General features: G+C 42.2%; 1 protein-coding gene across 4 annotated transcripts in view; it reads right to left on the bottom strand.

Annotated features, from left to right (window-relative positions):
* Nucleotides 1–20223, bottom strand: part of Exoc2 (exocyst complex component 2) — a 133369-nt gene that overhangs the window by 88059 nt on the left and 25087 nt on the right. For all 4 annotated transcript variants that reach the window (XM_010622735.3, XM_010622734.3, XM_010622732.3 and 1 more), the window contains 4 exons: nt 19207–19383; nt 16336–16462; nt 9625–9738; nt 7753–7877 (listed from right to left, as the gene is read on the bottom strand). In XM_010622735.3, the coding sequence (XP_010621037.1) occupies nt 7753–7877; nt 9625–9738; nt 16336–16462; nt 19207–19383 (543 nt within the window). The remainder of the gene's footprint in view (nt 1–7752; nt 7878–9624; nt 9739–16335; nt 16463–19206; nt 19384–20223) is intronic.

The raw sequence follows: 20223 nt of genomic DNA, 5'->3' as shown, positions 1-20223 counted from the left end.
TTAAAATACAGGCAGGCATTTGAATGGGTAGGAAGATATTACATCAAAATGATGTTTTTAAACAGCTGTAAAAGATAGTTAGTTATATTATTTTTCACCACTGGAAAGGAGCATAAACATGCAGTGCTCTGCAAAGTCCCCAGCAGACAGTATCTAAGTTATTCAGAGTTTTTCGTTATTAAAATAGCACATAAGACATGTGCTTTCATCAGCTGACCCTCAAGACTGAGTGATGAAACCAGCTGGATGGAAAAAAAGAAAAGGAGAAAAGCACAGAGAGACCTAAGACACCTAAGATACTGGGTCTCACTCGTGAGCCCACTATTTAGCCGGTCTCCTCCTCAGTCCCACATCTGCAAGGGGAGGGTAGGGAAGAAGGGGTAGAAAAGAACTGGGCCAGGCACCAAATGCCCAGGACAACGTGATCACTGCGTGCTGCAAACAGGTATGAATAAAGATAAAAATTTAAAAGACAGAAATATGACAATTTGGAATCTACCAGCCTCAAAAACATGTAATTTCAGCTTCAGAATACAACATGGCAATATATATTTTCTGTTCTCCTCACAATAAACAATTTCCTGAAGGTTCCCAAAATATATCTAGCAGTATCTACTAATACATCGACTCTGGATATATAAATTACACAAGAGGGGAGGTTTTAAGCAGAGAAAATCAGACTTATGTATGTGAAGAAAATTTTCCAAACAAAATAGTCAAACATAAATTCAATTTGAAATTGTGATGTAATAAAAAGTAATAAAAATAGCACAACATATTTAACTGAAGCGTGATGAGAAGCTGAGCAATGCAGTGTCTAATACACATTTGCAGACTCATGAGATGTTCCAATACCATTTCTACTGCACAGATAAGAAAACCAAGCTCCACAAACCTAAACAAAGTCGCAGAGCCAAAAGCAAATCGCATGCTGGAGCAGAGCAGTCCCAGGGCCCGGGCCGCACCCCACCCCGCACACACGGTGCAGACAGGCAGCTCGGGAGGTCCGAGATTCCGTTCTCAGGCCCTCAGATGAGAACGATAAACGTACTGTGTCAGCTGGGAACTGTACTCAGTTGAGAGTAAGAGGCCTCCTCTCCCCAAAGAACCGGCTACTAAAACATTCAGGATTTCTCTTATTTCCCATAATTTGCTGTAATGAAAACCTACACGCAAGATGCTTAACTCTATGGCTTGACAGCAATTACATCACCAAGTGCTAGTTATTCTCCAACATCCACACAGTAAAGTAACATTCTTTCTTAAAAAGGACTCAGAGTGCCACAATCCACGAGCCACAGGCGACAGATTTATTACTAAACAAAAAAAGCAGAAGTGTGCCTGTGTGAGTGTGTGTCCATTTCTCCCTGAGGCCTCTATGGTTTTCAACGCGTTTCTCCTGATCACTGGCAAATTCATTGCTCAAAGGCATTAGGAACCGGTTCGCAATGCCTAATAACTATTTCTCCACTTCTTTTAATTATCCCATATTTTGTTCCCTTAAATATTTTTTCTTGTAAAGCTGCATTCAAATTTTATTTGAAATTCTAAAATGAACAGGCTGCTCCTCTGTTGAAGACAGACATTCCTAGAAAGAATAAGAAATACATGTGGTTAAAAAAACAGCCACTGTACTTTTAAGTGTCTTGGCCAATTTCAGGAGTGAAGGGAAAGTAATTTCTTTAATGCTTCAAATTTGGATGTGTCAAGAATGACACAGAATGTTTCCATGCATCAAAGCTTATGTTTAACTTCAACTTGTAAAGTTAGGTGGGCAAGAACTTCCGTCACCTTAAGGAAAGGAGGCAGACTATGCCTAAGTATTAAAAAGCCAAGCCCAACAGATTTCCCAACAGATCATGCTTCAAACATGCGAGCAAACCTGCTCACATTCTCCATTTAAACGCTGCTGACACCCCCCCACACCCCACTTGCCCAAGAACTCAGGGTGCCTGGCACCTTCTCCCAAGTGGCCAACATGTGGTCCGCCAGGCAGTGAGAAACTGCACCCCACACGGCCCGGCCTCCGGCGTCAACCACAGTGATGCTGACGCGACCCATGGCAGATGGGGGTCAGCGCAAGGTGAGCCCATCCCCACTCCGTTTACAGCTCTTGTTGCAGACGCAGCAGCTCCTCCCACCCCGCCACACAGCAGAGCCACTGTCAGCAGCCAGCCAAGCGTGAGGGCCAAGACTGGGATCTGATAAAGGCAGTCCTACTTTCCAGAAAATTAAACCAAACACCCCAATGTCTGCTTAACTTGACCTTTTATTTTCTCTGAAAACATTTTTAAATAGAATAACTCAATAAGAAACTTGGTACATGATCATAGGTTTGTTATTGTTTCTAACCTATTAAAACTTAAATATGTGAAGCAGCTATTAAACTGAGTCCGTTTGGGAACAAAAATAAGATATGTATAAAAGTACTACTAGAAGTAAAACCAGGCTTATAGATTCACTGGAATTATTTGATCATTTTACTTAAGTTGAATGAAACAGAGGTGTCTGTCTCATTTGTAATTTCCATCAAAAAGATCAAATGCCTGCCACACATTTATATAAACTTGCCTAGCAGTGAGGCCCCAGGGAATGGCAGGGCACACAGGCAACACTGTGACACCCGCGAGTCAGTGCCTGTGCGGCTGCTGTGGACACCCAGACGGCAAGCGCTCCACTGCTCTGCCACACGCCATCACTGCAGTTCTTCTTCCTCTGCTTCCAGCAACCTGACAAACACAGCCACTCTTCACTCACAGGCTGCACTGAAGCAGACGGTGACCTCATCTGGCAGGTGTGCCAGGCTCTGAGGACTGCACAGCTGCACAGGTGACCAGGGCAAGTGAGGAGCAGCCACCACATTTAGTCTCACAAACTTCTAGTTCCTACTTTTTATTCTACCATATCTGTGCACGCTCCAGTTTGGATGCTGAGGGTCTCCGAGAGTTGCTCTCAAGGACAGGGACAGGAAGAGGACACTGAGACACACCCAAAAGGGCTACAGAGCCCTGGCCTCCCTGTCTCTTCTCCGTGTGCTGGACATGAGGCAGCGGTCCGTTCTGCCACACACCCTGCAATGATGTGCCCTCTGCCTCGCACTGCAGACGCCAGAGATGGGAAGCATGCGGAGCACAAAGTCCTCTGCTCTAAAGAGGGCCACATGAGAAGACAAGAGTGAGCTGCACCACAACCTGAACGCCGGAGCCCCAAGGGTGCACAGAGAACGGACGCTGAGCAAAGGAGGCAGGGCAGAGGCACCCCTCAGAGGCTTGGGGAGCCCTCAGTGTGACCAGGACCTGCGACCACCTCTGCCAATGGCGGACCTCAAAGCTGCCCAGACTCAGGGCTGCCAAGGAGTCAAGGGCCTGGAAGAGAAGAGCGGAGTCTCAGCGTTGGAAAATGGAAGTCTGGTTTTTACAGGATATTGAGAAAGGGAAAAACTGAAAATATGGAGGTTAAGGATGGCAGGTACATTATTCCAGACACACTGCTTCTCAGGTTCTGGCTTAAATAGTTGTAGATACTCAACCAAGGCTATTTACTAGCTGACAGAGATGGAATGAAAACAGAGGTGGGCTGGCCCGAGCCATCCACTCAGTCACGGGGAAGAGAAGACAACAACCTGAGCGCAGGCAGGCAGTGACAGAGCCCAGCCCTTTCTGCATCCCAAACTCTGAGACACTGGAGAGAAAGCATAGGCCAGACACGTTCTCTGATCTTTCCAAAATTATGTACATTCAAGACTGCAGTCCTCACCTTCAGTAACTCCTTCTTCTGCCAAGCATTTAGCAACTGATATCCCCACACCTCAGGGCAACTGGAGCACCTACTGGGAGAGAGAGGTGCTGGGCACCATGCACACAAGCCACATGTTTATACACAGCCAATTAGGGACCAGACACACCTGACACGAAAGAGGAAAGGTTCTCAGAACTGGAGATTCCAGGTCTACAGATGCCCAAGGGTGATGACAGGTAAAGTGAAAAAAAAGCAAGACCTGCACTCAGTACATCCTGCAGAAGCGCCTTCCTTCCTTCTTCTCCTCCCTCCCTTTGTCCCCTCTGCTCCCCTCACCTTCCTGGCTCTCCCTCTTCCCTCCTTTTTAAAATTCAAGGATAAATAAATACATCTTTTAAGCAACCAAAGACAGACGGGAGGAAGAACAGGGCATGAGTTCATATCTTGAACCCGTGGCCCCAAGTGAAAGGTTCGGGCCCTCACGCCACGGGTGGCACTGCCAGAGGTGGTGGGAACTCCAGGCTGAGAATCACAATGCAAGAAGCAGGGCGCTGCCTCTGAAGGCCACATCCTCTCCGGGCCCTTCTCACTGGCTCTCTCTCTGCTTTCCACCACTGTGAAGGGGGCAGTGCTGTTTCCCCACAACCCCCACTGCAATGCACAGCAACTGGGCCAAAATCAAGACAGCCTGCTGACCATGGATGGAACTTTGGCCTTGTGAGCTGAAGTAAACCTCTCCTTTAAGGTATTTACCTCGAGTACCGTGGTACAGCAACAAGCAAGCAGGCTGACACAGTATTCAGGTACAGACAAAAACAAATAACCAACAAAGAAAAGAACATTAGCTCAGAATTTCTTCTCTATAACACCAACAGTCACTGGATCAATCCCTTCAAAAAATGATTCTCTTCCAGAGCAGCAATTGTTCATGTATGAAGACAGAAGATACTTTTAAACATTCAAGAATTCAAAAACATGACACAAATAATATCCCTTGCTGTTCAAACTTAAAAAATTAAATGCAAAAACAAAAATAAATTGAACAACAATGAAAGGGAAAAGAAAATGTAAAGAAATAAGCTGGATCTATAACTTCAAATTAAATTAAAATCAGGAAAAAATATCACAGAAAATGGGGGGCTGAACTGTTGTCACTCTCAACAGAAGACAACAATGTATAATAGAATTTTAAAACATTTCTCACAGATCTCCAAACATATGGTTTACACAGGAAAGAGAAAAATAAAGAATAACTGAAAAAGAAAACACAAAATTTTAATTATGGTAAGTGTAAATGGTTTAAATTCTTCTATTAAAAGGCAAAGGTTCTCACAATGGTATTTTAAAAGTAAAAATCCTGCCATGTGTTGTTTGCAAGACAAAGGCCAAAATAAAACACTTCTGAAAGTTTATTTTAAAAAATATTGTGGATAGGGTTATGATACAGCCTAACATGAGTAAGGTCCTAAGTTACGTCCTCAGCACCAATAAAAAAAAATTTTTTAAAGAATATTATGGATAATCTTAAATACTTACAGAGTGAAGAATGTAAAATGTTAACATTTTTATTACACAGTGATGAATTTAATCACACACATACCCCCTTCCAAAATTAGGCCTGGCTTTCGCCCTCAGCTCCTGAGAAGATCTCTAAGCTCTGGGATGTGCTGATAAGCAGGGAGGCCAGGTACTATGGGCGGCAGTGCTGTCCACGTCCCGGGGGAGACAGGAACTAAAAGCTTCACAGAGAGAACTTGCCTAGGCCCTACCCAATAGTTCCTTTTCTCTGCTGCAATCTGTACCTTCCCCCTACAATAAATTGTAACTGTAAGTGCAACAGCTGTAAGTGAGCTCTGAGTCCGTAGAGCATAGTGCCAAACCCATGCTAACATGGCATCAAGGGAGAACAGCCGCCCCACTTTCAAAGCACACACAGGCTTTAAACACAGGGAAAACCTGCCAATCAAAATTAAAGAATGCAATTATAACACAATGCTAAAAAAAACATAAAAAACTTCATGCAATAAAGGATTTCAAGAAGAAAAAAAAAAAACCAAAATAATAGTTTTAATACTGTGTGTTACACACCAGCTGCCGGTGCCCACTGCAGGCCTCACAGCCACTGAGCCACAGTGGTCTCCCCAGCGGGGACAACCGGACACTGCAGGACTCATGTGGCAGGGTGGGACACGGTCAAACTGACTGTCAGAGTTACCCAAGGTCAAGCAGTTCAAAGAAAACTGAACTTGTTTCTTCAGCAACATAAAAAAAGATGGGGGGGTGGCAGACCACTCTACTTCAAAAGATCCCAAAGAGATTCAAAATAAATGAAATACCTGTGCTTTGTTTGAATCTTTATTTGAACAAATATACAAGAAAAATTTGGGGATAACTGGAGATATAAATATAAGTTGAGAAAAGGAAATATAAAAATATTATGATTACCTCTACAATAGAAGTTGTCAGTTATCTGTTTAATGTTTTCTGTAATATGCATATTTTAACAACTAGGGTCAGAATCTAAAGTTTTCTAATTTACTATTATAATGATTTTCTACATCCCATAAAGGTGTTTACTCATTACTAGTTGGTCAGCATTATCTTTGTTAAATTTTAAATTGGCAATATATTCCTAGGGCAAATATCTAGTAAATGAGACTACATAAATTTAACACACCACACAAAACTTCTTAAAGTTTGCCAATAGTGAAGCCATTTTTAGAAGCAAAACCACAAATAAAGCCACATTCACGTGCATGTAAATATAAATAACCCATTATAACATTAATATCAAGAGAATATAAGCCACAAAACTTGCAAACACAGATTGTTTTTCATGCTCGCATCTCTTGCTGATAGATGAGAATAACTGCTGACACCGAGAAGGACAGAGATAACCCAAGGGAGACAAGCGCCACATCAGGACCAGGACCTGAGGCAACACCCTTTCCACTACTCACACCAGACTCTTCAGGGCCCTGCCCCCACCTGCAGGGAAAGGGCCACCACTAAGGAGGCACATATTTTTAAAAACAAAGATTTCTCTACATTAAGAATATCAACGAATTTAAAGTAAACTGTCTTTGTGGAACAGAAGATGATGCAATCTCTTAACAGATAATATTAGACTTATAGATACCCAGTTACACCAGTACCTGAGTAGAGACCTTCACTTCTAAATAGAACTGAGTTAATCTTTATTAAATAGGTGCTGCAAACATGTACTAAGAAACTTTTAAAAAAATAAATGGAGTAAGCTGGGCACGGTGGCACACACCTGTAATTCCAGCAGTAAGGAAGCTGAGGCAGGAGGATTGCCTCCAATTTGAGGCTAGCCTGGGCTACATAGTGAGTTTGAGGGCCAACCTGAACTACAAAGGGAGATGCTGCCTAAAAGAAATAAAAAATAAAAGGAGTCAACGTTTAGTAATATACTTTATTTTTCATGAAACAAATATAATTAAATTTTTTTTAAACAAAGGTAGTTTAGGACACTACCCAATACTCTGTTGAAATGTTGAAAGCTGTGCTACTCCTACTTCACACAACCTCCTTCACATATGGAGATGCAGGCAGGAAGAGAGCACACAGCTGGCTCTGCTCATGTAACCAGGATGGTGAGACAATGGCTGACACAGCGACGCCTCTCAGTCCTGTCCAAACCAACGCCGAATGGGCCACGCTGACAGAATTAGGCACATGTGTGTGGTTTTCAGAATTCTGAAACTTCACCCAGTGGAATTTAATTTTTACCAGCCCCGAAGCCTGGGCCTCAGAGAGGGAAGGCAGTCTTCATTTCACCACATGAGATGGGTCAACAAAGCCTTGGAAGCAAATACTTAAAGTATCAGGCCTTCAAAGAGATTCCAGCCTCTTCCGCAATAAGCATTTATGGTTCGTTTTAACCTCTGCTTTTATAACTACGGACCCCAAGTCGCACCCCGTAAATACGTGACAAGCACAGGCTCAGATTTCCCTGGGAAGCTCCAGCACATGGTCCTGGGGTTGGCTTACCTGAGAGGGCATCCTGAGCCTCGAAGAATGTGCTGAGCCCCCCCTTCACGCAGGCCAGGCTGCCCTCACTCTTCTTGTTGGCCTGCCTCTTCAGGTTGGTCACTGCCATCTTGAGCTGCTCAAAACTGAAAGGAAACACAGAATCCAAACATTTGAGACTCCTCACAAGCAGAAAAGAAACAAGGCAATCCATTAAGCATAACACACTAGGAATACCAAAACCTAAGACAAGACACATACAGATCAGTATAACATGTAACCATTTAAAGACACACAACTTTCAGGGCTGGGGATTTAGCTCAGCAGTTCGGTGGCCTGCTTTGCAAGCTCAAGGACCAGAGTTCAATCCCCAGTGCCAAAAAAATAAATAAATAAATAAATAAAGACACACAACTTTCAAATTCTTCTCTAGATCTAAAACTTTTATTATGATGCTTAAATTACAACAGCTATAAAGAGTTCTGTAGTCTCAATGGTAATTTCAAATACCAGGCCCATAAGAAGTAAATGTATATGTATTTTAAGAATCTACATATAATCAAACACGATTTTCCAGGTAAAGGGCTTTGGATGTTTTGTACCTGACAGGAAGACACAGCTCTTGCAGTGCTGGACTGTGTGCCAATGGCAGGCTCCCTGAGCACCCAGCTGCACACCTTGGGGCACTAGCAGTATAAGTGCAAAGCATGGCACAGCCCTCATGCCCCTGCTAACAAAACTGCCTACGACCTGTGGGTCAGTACACTGTAACTGAGAAAACTTTGGTGTTCTTACCTCTTGTCTCTCAAACAGAGAGAATGAAAACATAGGCTTGTGAATTTCAGAAGCTTTATTTCCATTTGAGTAACAAAAATCTGGCTGTAAAACTTGAACATGTTATTGGGTACCATTACAGCTCTATACACAAAACAGAGCTCAATTCTGAGCTCCAGTAAGGAAACACGTTGGGCATGACTATGTGATCTCAACAACTCAGGAGGCTGAGCCAGGAGGACAAAGTCTAAGCCCAGCCTGGGCAACTCAGTGAGAATCTGTCTCAAAATGAAAAATAAAAAGGCCTGAGGATGTAGCTCAGTAGGAGAGCACCCCACAGTCTGATTCAGAGTAACAGAAAACAATGCGCATAACGTAAAATTGCATCACCTTCAAAAAGAGCTCACCTCAGACATCAGGCCACATTCATATACACCAATTTTTTTAGAAATGGTTTTCATCCTAATATATGAATGAAGGTATTATTAATAAATGAATAAAGTTTATTAAGGTATTACAATTTACTAAGGTATATTTTAAAGTCAACAAGTTGACTTCTCCAGAATATAAATTTTAAGCAAAAAGCCATTTGTTTTTCCAAATGTTCTAACTTTTAAATAAAACTTGCAAAGAAGTCACAAATCTGCTTTTATAGAGTGGGTAAAATATAACTGGCAGACAAAAGGAACATTTTAACTTGGATATACGAGTGTCCAATTTTTATCTAATTTTACGCCAAGTCTTACAGTATGCTGCAGCAGAAAAAGCAATGGGCTTTGTATTTTATGCAAGAACGTAAAACGTTCACGTCATGTAAACAGGGAGCTATATCCCATCAAACCAACAATTTAGGATCCCAGCTAAGACTATGCAACTGAACAAATGGCACAGATAAGGGAACATACAGAAACATCAGATGATCCTAGGAAGTAAGAGGCCCCAACAGTCCCTCATTTTCTAAATAAGGAAACAGATACTCTGAGACTCACCACAGTCAAAGAACCCATCAATCCAGGACTGCATGATCATATACAGAGCCGGGCCAAGCGTCTGGCTCTGTGTGACCTCACCGTCAGCACCCAGGTAAAGCCCGCCTGGCTCTCCCCCGCACCCACAAACCTGGCGCCTGAGTGATTCTCTATCAGATACCAGGCAGCTGAGAAGTTCTCGCTTGTGAAGTCAGCACTCATCCCATGGAACAGCATTTCTAAGTCCTTCTGGGGAAATTTACTTCTGAGGAGAAAAAGATTTAAAATATATTATAACTGCCACTGCTACAAAACTGCAACAGACACCACTGAGCAGCTGGTGCAACAGAGATATAAACCCTATGGTTACACACGATAAATGATCAAGGCCATGTTTGTATTTGAGAGTTAATGTATTTTCTACATCACAGCTGAATTTCTACTATGTAAACTTTGAATGTGTATGAGAAATTAACTGAAATACTTAAAATATATCAATAAATATAAGATCTAAAAGATTCAACACATAAAATTGAGCTTTTTATAAAATCTATCAAAAATATGAAATCATTCCCCACTCAAAATATATAAAAATCAAAATTTGGATACAGTGAAATTAAAAAATAGCAATTTGCTTTATTCAAATGTTTTCATTAAAGAGCTATACAAAAGTTGTTTTAAGACCTCTCAGAGCTGGGGGTGCAGTATAGGGTAGAGCATTTGCCCAGCCCCCTGTCCCCAAATCTTAATGCCTAAGAAAGCATGGGAATACTATATAAACCCACCTCTAATTACACAGCACTCACATTTACATGTCTGTGTGCAGAATGATTTTAAGGAAAGCTTATAATAACAGGCTCCATTGTCTGCAGGCCCCTTATCTTGCCTACATTTCAGGATGACTTCTGGATCAATTTGCTTAGTAGCCATTTAAACACTAAGTCAACATCCAGTATAGGTCAGACTCACCTACACTTACATGTGTCTGAGAGCAAACACACAGCCTGACCCCGCCCCGCGAGGCTCACAACCTGACAGTCTTTGTGGCTGCCCCTCCCTGAGCAGGATGAAGTCCAAGCTCCACAGTCAAGGGGCTCCAGGAGTGGAATTTGCCACTGCACTGTTCAAACCCAAAGTCTCAGTCTCCTGAGACAGCACAGACTCTCCTGCACAAACCTTCCTTTCCACTATGTTCCTCGGATTTGCTGACCCTCCAACTGAAATATACCCGATCCTGACAGACTGGACAAGTGATTCGTAAGGTATAAATGGGACTCAATGTTATTCTACAGCCTAGGAACTTTAAAATGTATACAGAGGGGTTTATCCAGAAAAAAATGTGGGCAGAGCCAGGGATGTTTCCACTCACTCTGACTTGGGAGTCTATAGACACAGCCTCAATCCAGAATCTAGGCCACTAGCCCAGAATCAATATTCTTCCTTTGCTCCAAGGTAGAATCTTCTTTCTGGCTAAGAGTAACAAGTGATGAGCTGCATGTTTGGGGCTGGGGCAGGTACCAGGCCCCATGCCTTCCCTCAGGGATGTTACAGAAGGAGAGGTGAGAATGGGAAGTCCTTCTGAGCTTGTCCCTGGTGCTGTCATAGGTGGCCTATGCTCTGTGTCCATGGGCGATCAAACCTTCTAGAGTCTTGTGGGCATTTTCTCGGGTTCCCTGAAGGCTGCTCCCATGTGCATTCACTTCTATGACTATTATTTCAGGCCTATCAATTTCATCAGAATTCAAAACGCATAGCAGATTAGTAAAGTATGTTCCTCAATGTGTCTGGTGAGTTATGGAGGCCAGGCTGTTGGTACTACATTCAATCCCCTGCCCGTTTCCTCTCTGGCACTCTTCCCCTGCTCTACTTTCCAACCACCATGAGCGAAGCAGCCTGGCTTCACCACCCTCTTCCACCATGAAGGTCCTGCCTTGGAACCAGCTGATCATGCAGGAGCAAATTAAACCTCTCTTTCTTTATGTTGTGGGTGTTGGGTATTGTGCCAGCATGAGAAAGCTAATATCAAAGAAAGGTGGTTTCAAAGAAGTAGGGTCATTACTGTGACTGTACCTGAACACATAGCTTAGAAGCCTCTGGAAGTGATTTGCTGGAGGAGTTTGGAAAGATTTAGACATGGTAACTAGCGGATCCTTAGAGCTTGATGGGTAATAATGGTCACAGCTCAAAAGACCAGAATGCTGACAGGAATGTAGACAATAAAAGCCAGACTCAGGAGATTTCAGCTGGAAACCAGGTCACCTTGACCTTTGGACTAGAGGTCATGTGTGTTACACCGTGGAGGAAAATTTATATTTTGCTCATGTCTTGAGATACTCTGGGAGACTGAGATTAAGGACAGTAAATTAACTAATCCTAGTGAAGGAAATTTCAAGACAGTTCAACATTCAGGCTGTGGTATGGGTGCTACTGGTTACTTTAAGATTTAGAGTGAGAATCAGAGGTAAAAGGCAGAGGATAAAAATTTAAAATTAAAAATTCTGGCCCAGAGGGAACCATGGCGAAATTGGGGCCAAAGAAGGTGCGGCTGCTAAAAAGCTTAGCACCACTAAAAAGACACACTGTACAGGGACAAAAAGAAAGATGTCTTGAGGGCATCTTGGGAAACAGCAAGACTCCATCCATCACAGGCTCAAGGGTATAAAAATATAAACTTTTCATTTTAGGTAAGAGTTGTTGGAATGCCTGCTTAGGGCCTCTTAAGAGAACTGGTTCCCTGGGACTCAATGTTTCACTGCACTCAGCCATCCGGGCACTCAGAAGCTGCTTAAGCCATGGTCTCCTACATTATAGAGGAGTACACATCCTCAGAGGTCACACTGGACCCCAGTGCTTCTACTGTCAAAGAGGCAGAGGATTTTAGGAAATAAAATCACAACCACAAACCTGTAAAGGTAAAAATGCAGGGGACAGTGGAGGAGGAGTTGACTTAGGAAGAAGGACAATGCCAATGATCTTATAACAGCAGCAGGAAAGGAAGAAGTGCCATATCAGCACAGTGGATGGTTTCCAGGCACCTGCAGCTTGCATGGGGCTTGCATACTCACTCCCAAGCGAAATCACAGCTCCCCGATCAGCAAAAGCTGGATGAACCCTGAGTGATTCAGACCAAGTCTGCCTTTCAATCTCTAAGCACAGAGTGAGACAATGAAGGCAACATACACTCTGTGAGAACTAAGGAAGCATTTTCATCAAGGAGTCAAAATAGCTTCAATCACTAACAACTCTAGGCTCCTCTCGAAAATGTTTTCCACTGGATGGCAGTGTAAGCTCAGATTTAAGCCTTCTAAACAAGTGAGCCCCGAGTGTACAAGGAGGGTAGAGAGATGTAAAATTCCTGGGATGCTCACAATGTGTCAGTGTTTGCTTTCCATTGTGAGACTTGTTTGCAGTACTGATCAATGTGGTGTACAAAAAACCACTGCCCACTGTCAGGAGACCCTGGGCAATGCACAGCTGCAGCCTGCTATAGTGAAGGGGACATCTGTAGAAATGACAACCAGAAGCTGAGGGGCAGTGGGTAGTCTTAGGTCATTCTCTGAGTGTGTGCTTGTTTTTCTTACTTCTTTTAGCTTTCAATTTTTAGCAACACTGTTTACACTGTTACATTAAATATGATGGGTTTATTTTGGTTGTTTCTTTTTAATTTTTCTAACTGCAACATAAGCACCCTATCACAGCCCATAAATATACTCTGTCCAAAAGGTGAATTCTTCCAAAGGTCTTTCCAACTACACTCCTGTAACGAATTATTTTGCTGTCAATTTTTTTAAATGTAGCCCTCTAAATATCACAGGAAAATCAGTCACTTCTTTCTGTTGGAAAGCTGAGCTGATTAGAAAAAAAATCAGATGTGGGCCGCTTCTAAAACCTATGTACAGAACTAAACACCGTAGTACAGGCCTGTAATCTCAGCTACTTAGGGGGCTAGGGCAGGAGACTCACAAGTTCAAGGTCAAACTGGGCAACTTAGTAAAACACTCTTTCAAAATAAAATTTTAAAAAGGGGTAGGGCTGTAGCTTAGCACTCAATCAGCTCAATCCCCAGGACCACAAAAAGCAAAAGAAGGAAAAAATGAAAAATGAAAACCATGTAGAAAAAGAACAGATACAGGGTTTGCCCTCCAGACAGCCATTCACAGGTGATGATCCTCAGAAACGACTAAAGGGCACATACAGCCCTCCCTCAACCACTCCACTCTCAGCCCTATGCCAGCACAGGCTCAAAACATCACCAAAAGCACCTGCCCAGGGGCAGAGGGTATCACTTCCAAGAAGCAAAACCTGGTGAAGACTATCAATGTGAACTGCCTGTCACCTTGTCTTTGGCTTAGTCTGTCTCTATAACAAGAAAAGCCATGCGGAGAACATATATACTTGTGCCAATGGGCATAATAAATCAGAATACAGACCTTTTACAAGCCACTCCTGTCTCAACTCAAGGTGAAGTTGTTTTTTTCTGAACAATTAGTAAATTTTTATAAGTACCATGGCACTATGTATGCAAAAACATCAGTTAAAAATTCAAGGACATCAAGGGCTCCAATGGTGAAAGTTAGCCAATAAACGCCAGTCATTAGACTTGTGGACTGAACAACAGTGTGTGCGCCCGGGCTGCCGATCAAATGTGTACGGAACTCCAACCCACAGGGAGGCACAGTGCTCACCTGCTATCACATCCCCTTGGCGCCCGGCCGGGCAAGGCACTGCGGGCACAGTGGTTCCCACACACAGCCTGCAGCACCCCACACCCCATGCAGCAGGGCCACAGTGAAGCTCAGCAGGCTCCAAGCCTCCTGGTTAGCACTGTCCAAGTCACAGACGCCATCCATGGCTTCCTGCTCCACAGTTGCGATTTTTAAAAAAATAAGGGCCCACTCCAGTCAACAGAAATAAAAGATAGAAAATATGACACTGATCTGAAAGCCACAGTGTGCTTTAGAGACCACAGCTTTCATCTGAAAAATATTAAGTGGGCCAGAAAAACAAAGCCCACATCAACATGTTACACTTTGCTTCCCCTTCCTTTTCTCTCTCTGACACAAGACTGCCCTACCTTGCAGGGCTGGGGCTACATACATCTCAGTGGGAGAGTATACACTTAGCAAGTGCAAGCCCCTTGGTTCAATTCCCCAGCACCGCTAAAACACAAGTATTTCTTTGCATAAAAAAAAAAAAAATACATGAAATAAATGTAATAAATGTAGCTTTCTTTTCAGTTATCTTGAAAGAAAGAAAGAAAGAAAGTAAGCAAGCGAGCCAGGCAAAGTGATACACACCTGTAATCCCACCATATGAGAGGCTGAGGCAGGACGATCACTGAGAGTTTGAGGCCAGCCTGGAATACGTAGGGGGAAAAATGGGTTGCGGGGGGGTTGGAAGGGCAGCTAGAAAAGTATTTTTCCAGCCAAAAAATTCTTTCCTCTTGGTTTCTATACTTTTCCTATTTGTATCTTTCATTTTCTTACTTTCTGAAATCTCTTTCCTTTTCCTTTCTTCTCATGGAAAAAAATACAAAAGGCTCTTGGAAGGACAAAAGCCTCCCAGACATGTCTGCCCAAGCAGAGGCCCTCCCAGTGTCCTTCCCACCTGTCTCTGCAGCAACTCCATACCTCTGAGGGCACCAGGAGCACAGGCTGGTGTGGTGTGGACCAGGCCACAGAGTGCTCATAGGGAGCTTGGCTGCCAACCACACACAGGGCTGGCTCTGCACTGCTCAGGAACCCTCACTCCCATCAGGACTCTGCACTGAACTCTGAACTGCTTCTAGTGTCTTCTTGGTTTTCCCATTAATTAATGAGTTAACAGCTTTGACATCTATTCATTTTATGTTTGAATGAGAATTGTGATTTTAACGGTTAAAAACTTATCCTCTAATATTTTCCATTATTTCATAACTAGCAAACATTACAATTTCTTAAAAATCTATTGGTATCATCCCCAGGGGAGTACTTCTTGAATATACATAATACTATTTCAAATTTTTAATATAATTTATTGCCCTGTGAACTGAAGCCATTGAAAAGAAATTCTTTCCCTAAGTGGCAGAGTAACGCACAGTGTATATCCAGGGAGAACAAAGCTTCACAGTAATAGTGACTAATGTCTGTTAGCCACGTGCTATGTTCTACGCATTTGCCTGCGTTCACTCATGGAATCCTTCACCTAAAAGGTTTATACAGTAGAATTCAGTATATACCCACAATCAGAATCACACAGGCCAGAAAATAAATGAAATATAACTGGCATGTCAGAAGAATTGTGTAAGATAGAAGGATAAAGGTATTAGTTATAAAAGTCACTAGAACACAATTCTAAGGAGTACAAAAACGAAACTCCAGATTCAGTTGCAAAACATCTTGAAACACATGACTAAAGTTAAATAAATCTTGGTTCAGTAAAACCTATAGGTAGAGAGTATAAACAAAATAAAAGGTACCTTTGGACCTTATTATACCAAAATATTTCTAGAAAACTCAAGCAAATGGTTAATTTTACTTTCAATTTTACTTCATATATGTGTGAATATTTAAAACGTACCAACTGCAGAGAAGATAATAAGTTCATATCATAAAAGGTATGGGTGAGGAGCTAAGGTGGAGATCAGAGGGACAGAGCTGGCCCAGCATGCACAAGGCCCTGGGTTCCGCCCCTAACACCAAAGGGGACAAGAATGTTACTCATCAAATGTCTCAACTCAGAAGAAACAGAAAGGTAGAGAGTTCGGCCACCTCCCAGCTGGGCCATCTCTGCCTTGCACCCGCAAAGCTCTGAAGTTAGCTCCTTTCACTGAAGGACAAGACTGAGCAGCTGAGAAAGAACCCGAGGGAAAAGTGGTACTCACTTTTCAATTTCAACACCAAGGGGATTCACAGGACGGAGGGACAAAGGAGGGATTCCCTTATTCCTGTCGGTGCGCATATCATAATAATTCATTTCATCCACCCACACAGCAGACTGATCCAAAATGCCTATGGAAAGGAGAAGCCCAGCAGTAATTAGAGATGACCACATAGTGCTTTAGCTTTTAAAGACCCCATTCAAAATGCCTAGTGATCTGTGCGAGATTTAAAGGCACTACTACTCAGATTTTGTTTTTTAATGCTTAGTAACTTAATTAAAAGTAGTAAGATTCCGCAGCTACTCAATGAGGCTGAGGCGAGAAGATCAAAAGTTCAAAGCTTTGCAATACACTATCTCAAAACAACTTAGAGTGTGGGAAAGCACTGGGGGTGTAGCTCAGAGGTGGAGCACCCTTGGGTCCAACCTCAGTACCCACCCCCACTAAAAATCTATGAAAAGGAATCAAAAACACCTCTCAGTTTATGGTTTCATTTTATATAGTTCAGTAGAGAATAAGTTCTGCAAAAACAAATGAATCTTACAAATAATAAATACAATATTTCTACATTGTGAAATAATACTGTTTAAATTGATTATAAAATTCAGGTGATTAATCAAGAAGATGAAATGAACCACATTTTCTGATTATTCAAGAGAAAACTAAAATTGTGTACACTTGTGAAAAGTTTCTTGCTTGTGACTTGATAAATACATGATTGTACTTATATTTGATTATATACTTGATATAATTATGATAAATCACATACATTGTTGTACTTATATGACTTTATATTTAATATTCTCAGTTTCTTCTTTCAAATTTCATAAGCTACTTACAGACATTTTGCTACCAATGAAATCCCAACGTTCTTAAAAATGATTCTTGAAAACACAAGAAATGTCTCTCATTTTCTTTTCTTCTATAAATACCAACATGATTTCATGAATAGTTATGCAAAAGGAACATTCAACTTCGTATTTCTCATTGCTTTTACTGTTCCTAATGCTGGAAATGCTCTACATGATAAACAACAGCAGGTTTTTTTCTATGCTATGCTGAAATCAACCAGGTAAATTCAACAAAATGGCCGGTAATTAAATTGGCCCTGCACTTCCAAGGAATACACAGGTTGTGAAGCAGACACACCGAGATACTCAGGGAGACCCGGCCAGCCCTACACAGGATCCCCATGTGCTCAGCTCTGTCACTCAGCCCAGCTCATGCCAGCTACCACCACGGCACCCAGGCCGGGCTGCAGCCAGAGCACAGAACCGGCAAGGCCCGGAGGACTAGGAGGGCACTGCTCCAGTGAACCCCAGCTCTGCACCCACGGTGCTGTGCCGGGCCAGATACCTCGAGCCCAGAGTGGGACACCCCCAAGCTGCACACACTAGGTCCACACACACTGGTGTCCTCACCTGCTGCAGTGTGCTATGAAATGATGCTAGACAGCATCAGGACGTTCCAATCTCCTCCAGAAATCCGAACTACAAATGCCCATTTTAATTTCAATTCAGTTTTTAAAGAAGTTAAATAAATAATAAAAACAGGGATATTATATATATGTGTGTGTGTGTGTGTGTGTGTGTGTGTGTGTTGTATAATATTTTATATTTATGCCATATATAAGGTAACAGTATAAATGCACATATGTACACACATTCAACTTTCATTTAAATTTCTTAAAATGTTCATTTATTTAAAATATAGGAATTTGTGCCCATTTTGGCACACAAATATATAAAAATACAGGAATTTGTAGAAGATAATGCTACAGGAAAGCTCTATACTCTAAAGAAACAAAAACTGTTGGCATGCTTAGGAGACTGAGGCAGGAGGGCAAATTAATGAAACTGTGTCTCAAAATAAAATTTTTATAAGGGCTGCGGGTGCAGCTCGGTCATGAAATGCTTGCCCAGCATACATGAGACCCTGGGTTCAATACCCAGTACTCTGAAACAAGGAAGGAGAGAATTAGAGAGAGGAGGAAGGAGAGGATGGGGGGACTATTGTCAAAGATTTTATTTTTCTATGTAAAGAGACCTACTGTGTGGGTGACTGTGCCGAAGATGCTGATGTTCCTGTATTATACAAACATTTGTGTACTTGTGCCAAGACGTGTGAGTCACATGAGCAAGCTGGCATCACTCTTACGTTAGAAGGAGGGATAAGAACGCGCAGAGGACAAAAGGACAATAGTTTAAAGTCACCGTTTAAATAGTTTAAAGTTATAAGATTAATAGTTTAAAGTTATAAGGAATACGCTGAACATTACTTTTGTGTTCTAACTTCTGCAAACCCCCAAGGCAGGTAACATTCTCCCTCCACTTTCACTTATGAAGAATGAGGCTCTGCCATTAAACACAGCACGTCAGAACTGAGGACTTGCTCCCGAGGCCAAGTCCAGACCCATTGCTAACAAAGGAGGCAGCAGGTGGCTACAGAGGGCTGTGGAGCATGCACAGAGTGGCTGCCACTTGTCTAAGGCCAATGCAGCCCAGGCTGGGTGGCTGGAAGGACAGAGATGCAGGGAGAGGGAACATTCCTTGGACAGTGCTGATGTCTTGGCTTGTTCACCTTGACTTCAAACCACATAAGTTTAAAAACACTGTCATTACACTTAAGATCAAGATCAAACATCCAAAACTGGGATTCTGAACGTGACAGTGTGAGATTTCACGTATCTCTGAGGACAATGGTGTCCTGGGTCCCTCTTCCAAGCAAGGCAGACTGTAGCCCACACCCCACCTCCACCAGATAAACACAGAAGGAATCTAACTAAGTCAATTCTACATTCATCTACCCATCTCAAATTTTAAAAGACAAAGTACTCTTCATATTCTTCTTTAAAATAGTCATCAGGAGGATTACCTATTTTTTCAGGTTTGAGCAGCTTGAAAGAGACTGTCGAGGTTCCTTTGCCACCTGACTTGGTCGTGACGATGATGTCCCCTTTGTCATTTTTGGCTTGTCCCACTCGACACACTATTTTACTTGGAGACATCCACTCTGCCGTCAGGAGGCAGTTGTGCCCACAAATGGTCAGGCCTAGAGAAAAAGCACACATGCAACCAAGATCAATGCTATGTAAGACATTAAACAGGCTCACGTCTCCACATGAAAAGAATGCAGATACATCACTGCCTTTTCCATGGCTGGTTTTACAACGAATATACCCAATGTTACTGGCAAATGTACTGCTATCTGTATCTTTTCCAGCCTCCTTTTTCTCTACTATTTAAGCCTTCTTTTAGACTACATTTAAATTTCTTCCAATATCAGATTAGAAAATAGTGTACCATAAAAATGTTCAGATATTACAGATTAAGACTATGAAAATCTTAAATTGTCAGAAGTGTTAGAAGGAAACATTGCTATGATTAGAAATTTAAGTTACTGATGTGCTTTTAAAGCATATTAAAAATTTTATAGATTAGTCCCTAAAACATTCTATATTCACTTTCTTCCTGAAAAGAACCAGTAAGTTCTTTTTCTAGTGTTCAATTATACATGCTGTTATAGAATGAACTCAAGGAGACATTTTAATTAGGTAGAGTCCAGAATATGGAAAATCCAGGGAAACATTTTTGGGCTTCCAGTTTGCTATTCATTTCTTTTACCTCAAATCAGCCCACACTGGTAGCTTATGATGCTTAGTGTTTTCCTAATAAAATGATCATTGTATTACTCTTCCACTCTTCTCTACCAGCAAACCAACACTCCCAAAAGGTCAGGTCAACTCATGTCTATCATCACTGATAGGATGGTAAATTAAAATTCAGACAGTAACCAAACAAGGAGGCTCTGAACAACTGTCATGCATGAGGTGCGCCCCCTGGTGGAGCACCAGTATCACTGGACAACTCCTCTTTGAGCTTATTTTCTTTG

This window comes from Fukomys damarensis, unplaced genomic scaffold (assembly GCF_012274545.1).
Source record: "Fukomys damarensis isolate Sample0158 unplaced genomic scaffold, DMR_v1.0_HiC HiC_scaffold_10, whole genome shotgun sequence".
In the NCBI taxonomy this organism is placed as follows: Eukaryota; Metazoa; Chordata; class Mammalia; order Rodentia; family Bathyergidae; genus Fukomys; species Fukomys damarensis.
This window is presented reverse-complemented; position numbering and strand designations above follow the sequence as displayed.